Source organism: Pogona vitticeps, chromosome 3 (assembly GCF_051106095.1).
Source record: "Pogona vitticeps strain Pit_001003342236 chromosome 3, PviZW2.1, whole genome shotgun sequence".
NCBI classification, from domain to species: Eukaryota; Metazoa; Chordata; class Lepidosauria; order Squamata; family Agamidae; genus Pogona; species Pogona vitticeps.
Genome location: NC_135785.1, coordinates 94,541,192 through 94,557,225, shown reverse-complemented (window position 1 = coordinate 94,557,225; position 16,034 = coordinate 94,541,192). Strand labels below are relative to the sequence as shown.

General features: G+C 39.1%; 1 protein-coding gene across 12 annotated transcripts in view; it reads right to left on the bottom strand.

The window, feature by feature from the left end:
* HERC4 (HECT and RLD domain containing E3 ubiquitin protein ligase 4) overlaps window positions 1-16,034 on the bottom strand; it is a 68,473-nt gene that overhangs the window by 35,690 nt on the left and 16,749 nt on the right. For all 12 annotated transcript variants that reach the window (XR_013543816.1, XR_013543817.1, XM_020809406.3 and 9 more), the window contains exons 5-13: window positions 15,479-15,555; window positions 12,820-13,041; window positions 12,090-12,181; window positions 7,839-7,969; window positions 5,016-5,176; window positions 4,463-4,539; window positions 3,033-3,166; window positions 1,768-1,827; window positions 1,519-1,630 (exon numbers count right to left, since the gene is read on the bottom strand). Coding sequence is in view for 10 of the 12 variants with exons in the window: in XM_020809406.3 (XP_020665065.1) it covers window positions 1,519-1,630; window positions 1,768-1,827; window positions 3,033-3,166; window positions 4,463-4,539; window positions 5,016-5,176; window positions 7,839-7,969; window positions 12,090-12,181; window positions 12,820-13,041; window positions 15,479-15,555 (1,066 nt within the window). In the remaining 2 variants the exon portion in view is untranslated. The remainder of the gene's footprint in view (window positions 1-1,518; window positions 1,631-1,767; window positions 1,828-3,032; window positions 3,167-4,462; window positions 4,540-5,015; window positions 5,177-7,838; window positions 7,970-12,089; window positions 12,182-12,819; window positions 13,042-15,478; window positions 15,556-16,034) is intronic.

Below are 16,034 nucleotides of genomic sequence, written 5' to 3'. Positions count from 1 at the left end.
ATTCACCAAATTCACAGCGGAGGGAGGGCCAGCAGCCCAGGGGAACCTGCTAAAATTTCCTACTGTTGCTAGTTTAAGCCAGTCTATAGCTCAGTGAGTTAGCTACGGCGCCAGAGGTTGGGAGTACAACTCCCCACTGTGCTTCCCAGGAGAACAGCTATCCTGTGTAGTTTGGGGCAAGCTGCACACTCCCAAGGCACCTCCAGCAGAAGGGAAAGGTAAGCCACTTCTGAGTACTCTGTATCTAGAAAATTCTGGAAAGGCACCATACATCAGAATCAACTTAATGGTACATTATTACTATGATGATGATGATAATAATGATGGCAATTATTCCTACAGCCAGATAAGAATGAATTGACACAACAAAACTGAATCCAAGTTCAGACATATAATTCCCCTATGTATGAGACGCCCTCCAGTTTGAACAGGCTGGCATGGGCAGCAGTATCAGCATGGCTCGCATGTCCACAGAGAGGGCTCTGCATGCCAGCTGTGGCATGCGTGCCATAGGTTTGCCATCGCCAGCCTACACGCTCTCCTCCGCATCAGCTTACATAAGGCTTATGATTGGAGGAAGCCTGTTTGCAGAGACATGAGCAATTTCGCAACCATACGGTTTTCTCCTCAGCTTACTTCCGTGTATAAGATGACCCTCAATTTTTAGTCTATTTTAGGAAAAAGTAGCATCTTATACACAGAAAAATACAGTACTTATAACCAGCACTTAAAGTAAACTGCGATTCACAAGTCAATGCCAAACTATGGTTATCGGCTGGTTTATTTGGTCACAACCTGCAGCTATTTTTGTAGGTTGACTATGATTTATGAACTATTCAGAATTCAACAAAATAAACCCATGGTTTACTGTCATCCCAAACACAGGACTAAAATATTAAATAAAAATATGCTTTTATCAGACAAAAAAATGTCAAGCTGATAAGAGCTGCTATAGTAATTTATAAACAGTGGTACCTCGCATAGCGATGTTAATCGGTGCAGCAAAAATCGCTGCAAAGTGATTTTGTCACTATGTTATTTTAAAAAGCCCATAGGAATGCACTGAAACCCCTTCAATGTGTTCCTATTGGCTTAAAACTCACCTTAAAGCGAAAATCCTCCATACGGCAGCCATTTTCGCTGCCCGGTAAGCGAGGAATCCGTGCAAAAACACAGTGGGCAGCCATTATTTTTACCTGGCAGCCATTTTGGAGCCGCCGATCAGCTTAGAAAATCATTGCTTTGCGATAATCGGTAAGCAAAACAATCATCGCAAAGCGATTTTTACCCATTTAAAACATCGCAATGCGATCGCAAAAGCAATCATAAAAAGTTCTTTGGTATGCAATTTCATTGTTAAACGGGGCGCCCATTAAGCGAGGCACCACTGTATTTTCCTAACATCAAATACATCCATTTTGGCACTACAACTCTAACTACACCAACTTTTTAACAAAATATACCATATATGTGATAAAGGAACTGAGACTAGTCTCAAGAAGATTTTTCAGGACATACCTGTTGAGATATATGAGGATGCTCTGGCTGTATAAGCTTGTGAAACAGAAGTCGAGCAGCATTCATATCAACCCCTGAGAATCTGGCACTAGTTCTGTAGTGATCATCATTGCTATGGACAGAAAGACAATCAAGTCATATTTTGTTTCCATTGCTTATACACACTTAACACACACTTTTTCATTACTTCCAGAATTTTCACAAATTTATGTAGCAGGGAGTTTAAAGTATGACATATTACCCACTGACCTGATGGCCAAAAAACTTCCATTCAGACATCCAGATGAAGAGAATGTTCCATCTATTTCACTAGAAAAAAAAGAATTTTTTTTCAAAAAAAGGAAAGATGTATTAAATACGGTATGTTTTGAAGACTTTTAATAATAACTGGTAGCATTCCATTCCTTTGCTAATGAGACCTGTTGCATTGTAATATATATTTACCACATTAAAAAGGCCTTTGATAAAACTTTACACATTTAAGCTGTGTGGTCAATCAATCAAAACATACACCATTCAGCCAGCAGAATGTGCATAAATGGCAACAGCTTGCTTAATCACATTCTACAACATTAGTGCAAGTTATCAGAAGATTATGCATCATCTCACCACCAACTGGTTGCCTAAATTAGGCCTAGAAGCCCACCTCAATCACCCCGGCACACAATGTCATCATGATATGTACACTCTAGACTTGGTCTTAAAACAGTTACTCTGGGGATGACATGAAGTGAAAAATAAAACTCTTGGCCTCTCATATTCTGTACACCACTAGCCTGCAAAACCCAAGACCTGACTTATTTACATTCAGCAGTAATACTCCTCACAAGTACATACACAAAAGCACATTTTTAAAAGATTCAACCTAGAAAGTGGATGCCATACATAACAATCTATAAGCAGACAAATCCTGTAAGTTGATAAATCATCGAGTACCGTTGAAAATTTTTAAGAGTTTCACTGCATTGCAAATTCTGCAAGCAGACAATTTCTTTCTTTAGAATTTGTTAGACTCGCAAAGAATAAGGAGACAATCATGCAAGTCCACATATGCTGCTAGCCTACTGTCGTGATTCTTTGCTTCCTTGGTTCAGGGAAGCTGTCACATGCCTAGTTGCAAGCTTAGTTATGTCACAGAGGCCAGAAGGAAAACTCTTGATTCCCTTGCATGCATGGGTCTAAGGCGTTGCTTATAAGTCCATTGTGACCTGCCAAGGAGAATCATATATAACTGAGCTTGTGCAAAAGTAACGCTTACCTCTCTATATCAGGTACTTGCAATACAAAGCACCTGATATTCTGAATATAAACAAGAATATTAAGACTCTGGTTTATAGAAGGTTTATTACAGCATCGACACCTATATTTTAGAAAGGAGGCACTTCAATTCAGCCCATTGTGTCCCTGAGTTAACAGGATCTAATATACATGCAGAATTCAATAGAATTCAGTAAAGAAGTAGTAAGTATATCACTGTACTGACTATAGGTCTGCCCCAAAGTCAGAATTCTTACTTTGCTATCTCTACAGGAAGTCTCCCTGCTCCTGAAGATGAGCAGTTCAGCAATCTCTGAATGAAGCTGTCATTCACAGTCCAGATTTGTCGTGCAGCATTAGGGTATCTGAAATCATCTGGTGGTACCAAATCCTATGTATAAATGACAAATTACACATACACATAAACAGGGTTGGTTTTCCTTAAAATCTTATACATAACACTTGTTACATCTTGAGATTTCATGCATTATTCAATTTTTATTCTCCAAGTCGTGCAACTTCTGAATTACCCATTTTTCTCCCAGGCTAACTATGAAATGTGCATGATTTTTATACTGTTTAGCATAGTTTACATAACATCTATTTCAAAATACTTTTATTCAAGTATAGGTTAATTGAAACCCAGAGTACATCCAGTTGCAATCATGCTTCCCTGTAGATAACTACTTACCCAAGATTAACCCATTAAGTTCATTTATACAGATATCAACTCCACATATATCTCTCTTGCTGGATAAGGTATTTCAGAAGAAACATCCTCCTAAATATTAAACTGTGGACAACCTGATAACTTCCTATTTCAACAAGAGATATTTGAAAGCATAAAAGAGGCCTAGGATGGGCAACACTGGGTATATTAAGCAAACCCAACAGGCCTCTAGAAGACACGATTTGCGTTCTGAGGCCAAAAATATATTGTAATACAAAGCAAATGAGATGCTGATTGAACTCTAAACATTAAAATGTTCTAAAGCTTTGGCTTAGTGAGCAAACATATCAAATCACTTTTACATTTCCTGAATAACAAATGTTTTAGCATCAGATTCTAAAGAAGCCCAGCAAGGTTTTTAAATGTTAAATAATATTTAGCAGATACATCAGTTGTAATTCTATAGCAAATGGCTAGAAAATGGCTACAAAGCGATCAAGGAAATTGAAATCAGCCCTAGTACTACATCGACATTCCTATTACAGTGGTGCCTCACATAACGGGCGGCCCATTTAACGACAAATCCACATAGCGATGAAGAATTTGCGATCGCTTTTGCGATCGCATAACGATGTTTCCTAAGGGGGGAAATCGCTTTGCGACGATCAGTAAGCTGTTTCGCTTACCGATTTTCGCATAGCGATGATTTCCCCTAGCTGATTGGCGGTTCCAAAACGGCTGCCAGGTAAAACAGGGACAGATTCCTCGCTTACTGGGCAGCTAAAATGGCAGCCGTATGGAGGATTTTCACTTAAAAGGTAAGTTTTAAGCCCATAGGAATGCATTAAATGCGTTTTAATGCATTCCTATGGGCTTTTTAATTTCGCATAGCGACGAATCCGTATAGCGACGATTTTTGCTGCACGGATTGTCGCTATGTGGGCCACCACTATATAAGATTTAAGTCTAAATGAACAAAGAAGTCAATTTATGAATTTTTAAATTGAGATAAAATACCTGTGGATTAACATAATGAGAAAAGCTCTGGTCTCCACCCGAGAAAATCCTCTTTACACAATAATATTCTTCACCATCTATAATTAAAACAAGGTCATGTTAGAATCTGGAGGATAACTTGAACCAAGTATCAGAAATCCTTCTTTGTTTAGATATTGGCCCAAATATACATAATTGTCATTAATTCAATGGGCTGACACTAATATAGACTAAAACTGGACTCAGGTAATTAAATTCATGAATCTGAAAATGTTCATTCTGCAAAAGCATCCGCTAACTCTTATAAGCCCATGCGTGAACATATGTTTAACTGCAGAAACCATACATTTCTGTTTGGACTTATACTTACAATCACTACTCAGTACTCTCACTAAGACCTACAGATAAATTAGATTCACTTTCTATATTGTGCAATTCATTTTTGTTATGGGACGCATACGATCTGGTGAGGCACACATATGCTACAAACAAGTCCAATCCTTAACTTATTATTACCACATCTTTAATCCATTAAGAACACCCCTCATAAATATTAAAGCAGATCTACACTTACCTGAAGTTAATAGACTCTGGCCATTATAAGGAAGCCAATTTCCTTTCACTGGGAAAGGGCTTTTTCTATTACTGGTTGATCCCATTCCTAGCTGCCCATTACCTCCAAGACCAAAAGAATAAATTCTTCCAGTTGAAGGTACAAATGCAGATGTGTGCTGCCTAGGCCAAAGAGAACAGATATTTTAAAAAAACGATAGAGAAGTTTATTATAGACCTATCAACATTCAAATTGTATGTGCTATCATTTATTTGTTACTTTAAACTAATGATCCAAAACTTGTTTATCTCCAAAACAAAGAAATAGAAGTAGTAGCAGCTATCTCAAAAGCACCAGCACGGTAGGAGGTAATGCTTCAACCTAGACCTCAGCTAGCTTCTATCAAACATCATTGGGTGTTTGACAGAAGCTTGATACAAGCTTCTAAAGCAACTAAGCATAATTTCTCTTTCCAAGCCAAGAAACCAAAATAACAAGTTGGAAGAAAAGACCCCAAAGTTACAGTGTTCTATTATGATGGAATTATAAACAGAAAATTACATGACCTCGAAACACAGATTTGGCTGTCCTATGGGACTGAAGGCTGTTGTGCTTATTGAGCTGCCTTAATGCCAATGCAATTAAGTCATCCCTTGGGCCCACTGAGTTATTGTGTTGTCTAAATTACTGCAGCCATTTCTCTAGCATGACATATCATTAGGGCCACTAGCAAGATTTTAGAAAGAATAAGCTGCTGTGACTACATTATGTCTGCTAAAGAAATTCTTCAAGAGGCCTATCTGGGCCTTTCAGTGGCCTGTTCTATACTATACCATTATTTTAATTTACATATGCAAAAACAGAAACTCAGCCTATTATGGAAAAAATATTTCAGAGCTTTAGTGTGATTGGATATATTCGAGTTTCCACTAAAGCATCAAACTTCCACTGGAAAGCTTACAGCTCATAGTTCAGCCATGCATCTTTGTCTGTTGTAAATGGATGGAGCTAACTAGATGCCAACATTTACTTCACTACAGGTATAAATGAACACAGAAAGACAAAGACAGAGCGCAAATAATATGCTGTGGAGTGCAGTGTGCTATTTCTAACCCCACCAGCCATACTCCCTCTTACCTTTCCTAACAATGGAAACGTATTTGAATGGTCAAATGACTTTATTCTGAACTAGCAGCTATAATCAGAATCACAATAAAGAGCACAGATAGCAATTAAAATTGTAATTAAACAGGTATTTTGAAATAAATGTTAAACAACAGCTTTGGAACTGACAACGTTTAATAGGCAATTTGTTCAGAATTGGACAATTTTTGTTTTTCTTTTATGCTAGAAAAGGTGCTCAAACTTTCAGTTCTCTTCTCTTTTAGAGCCAATATTCAAGTACACTATTATTTAAACAAAAACTAACCCCCAAAAGAACTGTTTTCTGAAGCAGGGACAGCACTATTTATTTATTTATTAAATTTATACCCCGCCCATCTAAACTGAAGTCTACTCTGGGCGGCTAATTATAAAAAATGGAATAAAAACAATATAATAAAATTAAAAAAAAACAATAGTAATTGTGATGAATGCCTTACATCACTCCTGTCACTCATAGCAGAACCTCATTTGCATGAGCCTATGAGAAGACTGGAGGAGCGGGATCAGTGAGTCAGAGAGTTAGGCAGAGGGAGTTAAGAGAGAAGGAGAGAAGTGATTGCACAGAGAGAGTCAGGAAAGTAAAGAGGTAATAATAATAATAAACTGATTAAAGTGAACACATAATACTGGTGGTGATTGAATGTATATTGACTTGATTATATGAACATGAAATGAATAAAGAACATCTGAAATTCTGATTTTCCCTGACAACCTTAAATAAACAAGGTTCTGTTGGCAGCAAATGTCTGAATGAAATCTTTACAGCATGGGTAAAAGAAATCCACCGGTGGCAGCAAAGTAAACTGTGTGAGCCCTGCAGTTGAGGGAATCAGGTTGGGGTCACAGGGGACACGTCACAGTAACATAGTTAAAGATGGGGAAAATGAAAAAAAATCAAGTTATGACAGGAAGGAAAGCCTGCCTAAAGAGCCAGGTCTTAAGTCTGCTCTTAAAAACACCCAGCAAGGGAGCCAGACAGATCTCTGGGGGCAGACTGTTCCAAACTAAACACTGTAAAGAAATGGTTGCTGTGGGTTTTTCGGGCTCTTTGGCCATGTTCTGAAGGTTGTTCTTCCTGACGTTTCACCAGTCTCTGTGGCCGGCATCTTCCTCTGAAGATGCTGGCCACAGAGACTGGCGAAACGTCAGGAAGAACAACCTTCAGAACATGGCCAAAGAGCCCGAGAAACCCACAACAACTATCAGATCCCGGCCGTGAAAGCCTTCGAGAATACACTGTAAGGAAAATTCCCCCCTTTGGAGGACAGAAGATTTGATTTATTGACCACTATAGGAACTTGTCCACTCTACATCCATGCTTTGACCACATGGGATTTTCATTTTCTAAAGTCCAGATTTAATTCAGATATCCCATATACCGGTCAAATCTGAAACCACCAACTGCTTACCGGGGAGTTTTAATGCAGCCTTCCCACCTTAAATGCACATGATACATACAGCAACCAACACTGGGGAGAAAGCACACAGCACTTTTGTGCTACTTCCCAGCCTTGAGAAAGGTCATACAAACAAGCCAACGATCATGTACACACTCAGAGCAGTTTGGCCATATTCTCCAAAAATGATTTCATAACAGCCTCAAAATAAAGTTAGATCAAAGTTGTCAAAAACTCAATGAAATAATTTCATTTTCCAGTTCCATTCTAAGCTCAGTCTTACCTTCCACAGGCAATTTGTGTGACAATGTTCCCCATGAGTTCAAAAACTTTTCTCGGGTTTATTTCATGAGCAGTAGAGTTATGACCTAATTGCCCATAGCCTCCAGCTCCAAAAGTAAACACCCCACCTTCCTAAAAAATATTTGAAATTAGAATGCAACTTTTAAATTACTCTAATACTTTGTAGGTATGCAAATAGTCATTTACAACTGAAGACTGCATTACTAAATATATGGCCTACATGTATAACAAAACAAAATCAAATGTTTAAAGGATGATATTAATCTTTAGAAATATTTATCACGAAGGGAGAACAAAGTATCTCCACTATGTGAAAATAAAACCAAAAATATATCTTTTGTGCAGATATATTAAAAAGAGTTTCAACAATCAAGAAAACTTTGCAGTCATCAAGTAGTCTTAAGAGAACTGGATATTTATTCAAAACATAAAGCAAGTAAGTAGCAACACCAAAACCAAAAACTACTTTAAGTTACCAGTAAAACCAAGCTAAATAGCAAGAGATGCTGAGTTGCTCTGCCCTGATCTAAAGTAAGATTACTATATCCATTTTTAAAAATTGCAACAATGACTTCAAGAATTTGTAATCAGAAACTGTTCAAGTAACCGACTCTAACTTCAAAATCGCAAAATTACAGCATATGCAAAAAAAGGAACTAAATGGTATTTTTTAAAAAAAACCTAACTCATATTTATAGGTATATGGAGAAGTGAAGGATAAAATAAACCCAGCTAATAAGTGATGTATATATAGCATGAAGACCACTCCCTGAGTTATGTGCCTCAGGTGGAATTTCACCTGCTGCTTCACCAACAGGGGAAGAAATGGAACAGCCAAAACGGTTAAAAACTGGTCAAATCAGGTAGCTGCACAACATAAGGCCTGAAGCCATGACCCTGATGTTAACATGCCTAAAAATATATCCTATAGGTGGATTAGAGAGAGCAAGAAACTGAGGAACAATGACAGCAGAAATGAAGTATATCCCTGAAGAGCTAACCTGGATGACATAAAGATAGTTGCTTTCAGCATTATGACTCGAGAGTTGGCTTTCTTTCAGCAGCAGCCCTAATGTTGTTGTTGTTGTTTAGTCATTAAGTCGTGTCCGACTCTTCGTGACCCCATGGACCAGAGAACGCCAGGCCCTCCTGTCTTCCACTGTCTCCCAGAGTTGGGTCAAATTCATGTTGGTGGCTTCGGTGACAATGTCCAACCATCTCATCCTCTGTCGTCCCCTTCTCCTCTTGCCTTCACACTTTCTCAACATCAGGCTCTTTTCCAAGGAGTCTTCTCTTCTCATGAGATGGCCAAAGTATTGGAGCCTCAGCTTCAGGATCTGTGCTTCCAGTGAACACTCAGGGTTGATTTCCTTCAGAATTGATAAGTTTGATCTCCTTGCAGTCCAGGAGACTCTCAAGAGTCTCGTCCAGCACCACAATTCAAAAGTGTCAATACTTCGGCGGTCAGCCTTCTTTATGGTCCAGCTCTCACTCCCATACATCGCTACTGGTAAAACATAGCTTTGAGTATGCGGACCTTTGTTGGCAAGGTGATGTCTCTACTTTTTATGATGCTGTCTAGGTTTGTCATAACTTTCCTCCCAAGAAGCAGGCGTCTTTCTTTTAATTTTGTGGATGCTGTCACCATCTGCAGTGATCATGGAGCCCAAAAAAATAAAAACTGTCACTACCTCCATATCCTCCGTTTCTATTTGCCAGGAGGTGATGGGACGAGTGGCTTAGTATTTTTTCCTTAGTATTTTTTATGTTGAGCTTCAGACCTTGTAGGATTTTGAGCATAACCTTGCTAGCGTGTGAAATGAGTGCAATTGTACAGTAGCTGAAGCATTCCTTGGCACTGCCCTTCTTTGGGATTGGGATGTAGACTGATCTTTTCCAGTCCTGTGGCCACTGCTGCGTTTTCCAAACTTGCTGGCATATTGAATGTAGCACCTTAACAGTGTCATCTTTTAAGATTTTAAATAGTTCAACTGGAATGCTGTTGCCTCCACTGACCTTGTTTGCCATGCTTTCTAAGGCCCACTGGCTCAAGGTCAACAACCACACTATCTGGGTTGTCCGGGACATCCAGATCTTTTTGGTAGAATTCCTCTGTGTATTCTTGCCACCTCTTCTTGATGTCTTCTGCTTCTGTGAGGTCCCTACCGTTTTTGTCCTTTATCATATCCATCTTTGCACAAAAGATTCCTTTAATAGCTCCTATTTTCTTGGAACAGATCTGATTTTTCCCTTTCTATTATTTTCCCCCATATCTTTGCACTGTTCATTTAAGAAGGCCCTCTTGTCTCTCCTTGCTATTTTTTTGGAAGTCTGTATTCAATTTTCTGTAACTTTCCCTATCTTCCTTGCATTTCTTTCACTTCTCTTCTCTGCTATTTGTAAGGCCTCGTTGGACAGCCACTTTGCTTTCTGGAATTTCCTTTTCTATGGAATTGTTTTGTTGCTGCCTCCTGTACAATGTTACGAGTCTCCAGCCTGTTCTTCAGGCACTCTACCCACCAAATCTAGTTCCTTAAATCTGTTCTTCACTTCCACTGTGGATTCATAAGGGATCTGGTTTAGATTATACCTGACTAGCCCAGTGGTTTTTCCTACTTTCTTCAGTTTAAGCTTGAGTTTTGCTATAAGAAGCTGATGATCAGAGCCACAATCAGCTCCAGGTCTTGTTTTTCCAGACTGTACAGAGCTTCTCCATCTTTGGCTGCAGAGAATATAACCAATCTGGTTTCGGTATTGCCCATCTGGTGATGTCCATGTGTAGAGTAGTCGCCTCTTGTGTTGTTGGAAAAGAGTGTTTGTGACAACCAGCTTGTTCTCTTGACAACACTCTATTAACCTTTGCCCTGGTTCATTTTGAACTCCAAGGCCAAACTTACCTGTTGTTCCTTTTATCTCTTGACTCCCTACTTTAGCATTCCAATCCCCTATAATGACAAGAACATCTTTCTTTGGTGTCAGTTCTAGAAGGTGTTGTAAGTCTTCATAGAATTGGTAAATTTCAGCGTCTTCAGCATTGGTAGCTGGTGCATAAACTTGGATTACTGTGATGTTGAAAGGTCTGCCTTGGATTTGTATTGACATCATTCTATCATTTTTGAGATTGTATCCCAGTACAGCTTTTCCCACTCTTTTGTTGACTATGAGGGCTACTCCATTTCTTCTAAATGATTCTTGCCCACAATAGTAGATATGATAATCGTCTGAATTGAATTCGCCCATTCCCATCCATTTTAGCTCACTGACACCCAGGATGTCAATGTTTATTCTTGCCATCACCTATTTGACCACATCCAACTTACCAAGGTTCATAGATCTTACATTCTAGGTTCCTATGCAGTATTTTTCTTTGCAGCATTGGACTTTCCTTTTACTTCCAGGCACATCCGCAACTGAGCATCCTTTCAGCTTTGGCCCAACCTCTTCATTAGTACTGGTGGTACTTGTACTTGTCCTCCACTCTTCCTCAGTACCATGTTGGATGCTTTCCGACCTCAGGGGCTCAACTTCCAGCGTCATATCTTTTAGCCTTTTGTTTCTGATCATGGGGTTTTCTTGGCAAAGATACTGGAGTGGCTTGCCAGTTCCTGCTCCAGGTGGATCGTTTTTAGTCAGAACTCTTCACTACAGCCTGTCCGTCTTAGGTGTCCCTGCACGGCATAGCCCATAGCTTCTCTGAATTATTCAAGCCCCTTTGCCACAACAAGGCAGCAATCCATGAAGGAGGGCTAATATTACAGGCGGCTAAACCCTGAAGTACCAAAGCAAGCAAGCTAAATGTACAAAGCTTGCAATAATCAATAGTCTATTCCATCTGCTACAATCAAACCCTAAAACCAAAAGCATTAAAAAATAGCCTACCGTGTTTCCCCCCAAATTAGACAGGGTCTTATATTAATTTTTGCTCCAAAAAACGCATTAGGGCTTATTTTCAGGGGATGTTTTATTTTTTTCTTGTACAACAATCTACATTTATTCAGACGTAGTCATGTCATCTTCTGGTTACTGCACAATGGTGGAGGGTGGGGTTTCACTTCACTGGGGCTTATTCTTTGGGTAGGGCTTATATTATGAGCATCCTGAAAAATCATACTAGAGTTTATTTTCAGGTTAGGTCTTATTTTCAGGGAAACAGGGTATTTCAACACAAACCATAGTCTGTTTCAACAATAAGCTAATCAGAGTGCAAAACACAGTTTTCCTTGTGTTGTACCTTTGTAAGAGCTGCTGTATGATCTTCTCCGCAGCAGATGTAAACAATTTTCTGGGATCTTAGTGACTTTAGAAGATTGGGAACATATCTATCTGAAAAATATAATTTAGTAGATATATTTGTAACAAATTACATAAAGAATTAAAATCACAAATTCATAAAATCACAGAACTGTAGAGTTGGAATGGATGCCAAGGGTCAATGACTCTAGCCCATTGCTAGTGCAAGAAATCCATAGTTAAAGCACCAGTGACAATCCAACCTCTGCTTAAAAATCTTCAGTGACAGTGTCCACCACCCTTCAAGGCAGTTGATTCCACCATCAAAGATCTCTCATTATTAGGAAGTTCTTCCTAAAGTTTCACTGAAATCTCCTTTCTTAAAAACTAGTTTTATGTGCAAATCTTGTTCCACCTCAACGCTTACAATTTCAGATGGACAGAACAAATATGCAGTATAACAAATATGACAGGTCATTCATTATTATAAAAGCTTCACTACTGCACCCAATGAAAGCGTACATAGTATTTCAAAGTCATGAAGCTGACTAAAATTAGACCAATGGCTTAATTTAGCAATTTTCTGTGATTCAGGTTATAAACGATCTGGACATCATTGAGCAAAGAGATTTAAAATTTTTGGTTTGGGGTTTTAAAAAAAACCCAACCAAAGTGTTTTTATCATAAAAATTAAAGAGGAAAATTGTCAAAGTTAAATTCTGAAAGCTTACCATTTTCATCATTAAGGCCAAGTTGACCAAATTTGTTACGCCCCCAGCCAAAAACAGCTCCAGAAAGAGTCAATACAAAGCTATGTGCTCTGCCTGCTGCAACCTGTCCAAAGGGTATCCCTAATAAAGACTTGATCAACTGTGGAGATGTCTGCTTTTTAAATTCATAACCTAGACCTAGTTGACCATGTTTGTTCTGCCCCCAGGAAAAAATTTCACTTCCTGTAAAAGAAAAACAAAAGGTATACATTTAAGATGAACAGCAATTTTAAGAATATTTACATTCTAATAACCAAATGAGTCTATTTGGTTGGGCCACAAAATTCAAATGGGGTAACCAAATTTCGGCATGAAGTATTGTAAAAATTCAACACAAAAACACTGTACGCTGCTGTATTAATTTAATGCCATAATAAAATAAGTAACTTGTAGTCCTACAAGCAAGTCATCATTTCCCTTTCTTCCTCATAATTCCTGCACAGGCGTACATGCATATCAAGAGTTTCACATCAACCTTATCACTCAGCTAATCACAATTACAGTGGTGCCTCGCATAGCGACGATAATCCATGCAGCAAAAATCGCTGCAAAGCGATTTCATCACTATGCGATATTAAAAAGCCCATAGGAATGCATTGAACCCCCTTCAATGTGTTCCTATGGGCTTCAAACTCACCTTTAAGCGAAAATCCTCCATACGGCGGCCATTTTCGCTGCCCGGTAAGCGAGGAATCCGTCCCAGAAAACAGCGGGCGGCCATTTTTTTTACCCGGCAGCCATTTTTGAACCACCAATCAGCTGTTTAAAAATCATCGCTTTGCGATGATCGGTAAGCGAAACAGGGTACCGATCATCGCAAAGCGAATTTTCCCTATAGGGAACATCGCAATGCGATCGCAAAATCTTCATCACTATGCGATTTCGTCGTTAAATGGGGCACCTGTTAAGCCAGGCACCACTGTACTATTTGGAATATTTTTCAGAACATGAATTTACATTTTAAGGCTTATCTCCAATGTCACATTTTATTTTATTTATTTATTTATTCATTTATTCAATTTATATGCTGCCCACACTACTCAGTGGAGGAAGAATTTTCTTCCTTTTCCCATTTTAGCCCTATTCTTCAGAAACAAGTTTTGGAAGGTTTCCTAGTCCTCCACAACATTTCTTGGAGTACGTAAGGGGAATACAGTAGGGAGAAGGGATTGCCCCCTCCCAGTTCCATTGAGAGAAGAAGTATATTAGGCTACAATCTAGAGCAGAGGTGTCAAACTCAATTTCATCTTGGGCCTCATCGGCATTATGGTTGCTCTTGCGGTTGTATCTGTAAGACTATATAAATGTACCTGCTCTTTATCATATTAAATATAATCCTCCTCATTCGATTATTACTGGTTCTCCATGGAGGGAGAGAAAGGTTTTTCTTGTTTCTCTGCACTGAACACCCTCAAAGAAGGGCCAGCAGCCGTGGGAAGGAGAAAGGGCCTCCGTGTTTAATGTTGCCACCCACCTACAGGGTCCAGCTTCTGCCAGAGGCCAGCTGCAGATTTCAGCCCCCTCCTTGCTTTGCCGAGTTATGTGTGTGCACATGTGCGGCCATGTGTGATTCTTCTCCCTACCAAAAGCCGAGCGGCAAAACACTTTATACTGCGAAAGCCAAGTGAGGTCTGAAATCCACTATTGTCTGCGCTTATCTTCAAAGCAGAAGGCAATTTATCCTGGCTGCTCCCCCACCCGTCTTTCTAGGTGCCACATGCTGGTGGAGGGGGGAGCAGAAATTTAGGGGAATTTGGTAGGGGGACACATCCCCATTCCCCTCACCTGTGCGCTTCCCTCCCAGGGTCACAGAGTGATCTCAGCAGAACAAGAGGGGGCTTGCCAAGAGTGAGAGGGCTGCAAGGTGGCTCCCTGTGTCACTGTGGAATCTAAGCCCTCCTCTATAATTCATAAGGAAAAATTACCTATAATCTTTTTATTATTCTCCTGTCGTTGAGTAGAGACTGGGATTTAAGACTATTTTTGTCACTTTCCTGACTGCTTCATTTCCTAAACACTTGGAAAGCAGGCTGAGTTAAGATGGCAACACCATCAAACAGTCCTCGTTGGGAGCTGTAAGAACAGGATTGGGCAACAGCGAGGACAACATTTTCCAAGGTGCTGTACACCACCCAAGTGGCTGCAGTTTCTGACTCTTTGCTGCTTGGAATGCTGGGATTAGAAGTCCTGCTGGGCAGATTCCCAGCATCCTTGCAGAGCATTATGGGTGGACAGTATAGTGCACAGTAGCAGGCAACATTGCAAGAGCCACATAAAAGGCCTGGCGGGCCGGATTTGGCCCACAGGCCTTGAGTTTGACACATGTGATCTAGAGTATCCATCATGTAGGTAACAGCAAAGTGATTGAAGTAATGTAGAAGTAGTAAAAAAGTGTCAACAAAAATACAAAAGTAAAGATTAAAAACACAATGAAAGAGAAAAAGAAAACAAAAAACAAATACTCTTAATGTACAACTTTCATTCCCTTAGTACAAGCTAGTCTTTCAGATACTATGTTTTACAGGATGTAGCCTTGTAGTTTGTTTCTTTAACAAAGAAACATTTTAAAATTACACAGATTTTAAACAGAAAACACCAATGGCCAATAGAGATGGAATACCTTTGGAAAGTGCAAGTGAATGGTAGTAACCACAGGCAACCTGGACTATTTGGATGTCAGACAAGCTTTTGATGTTTCTGTGGGAAAAATAAGATATTTCATAAGATTTCTGCACAAAATACTACAAAGCATACAAAAAGTTCTTCTGAAGGAAAAATTCAGAAATGTATCTTACATGCATAAAGACAATAGCTAGTTCAGTCAAAATAAGAAACTACAGTTCTCCAATATGTATGTATGTATGTTACTTGTGTAACAGTATAGCAATTAGTGTGTCAATAAGATATGCTGGTCATTGGATGCTTATTTTATTTATTATTTATTTAAAATATTTTACCCCACCTTTCTTCTCAAAAGGACACTCAATTCTTCTCTTACAGAATGTGTGACGCTCCCAAGCTGTACAAATAGGAAGAAGCCATATTTTTCTTGACTGTCCACTGTGGTTACAGTACAAGAAGATTAAAGAAACTGTTCATACTTTGACTGATTTAAATGTAAAAGCTACTCTACAACATCTAATCAAAGATGTTTTGTCCAAATAGGGAAAAAATGT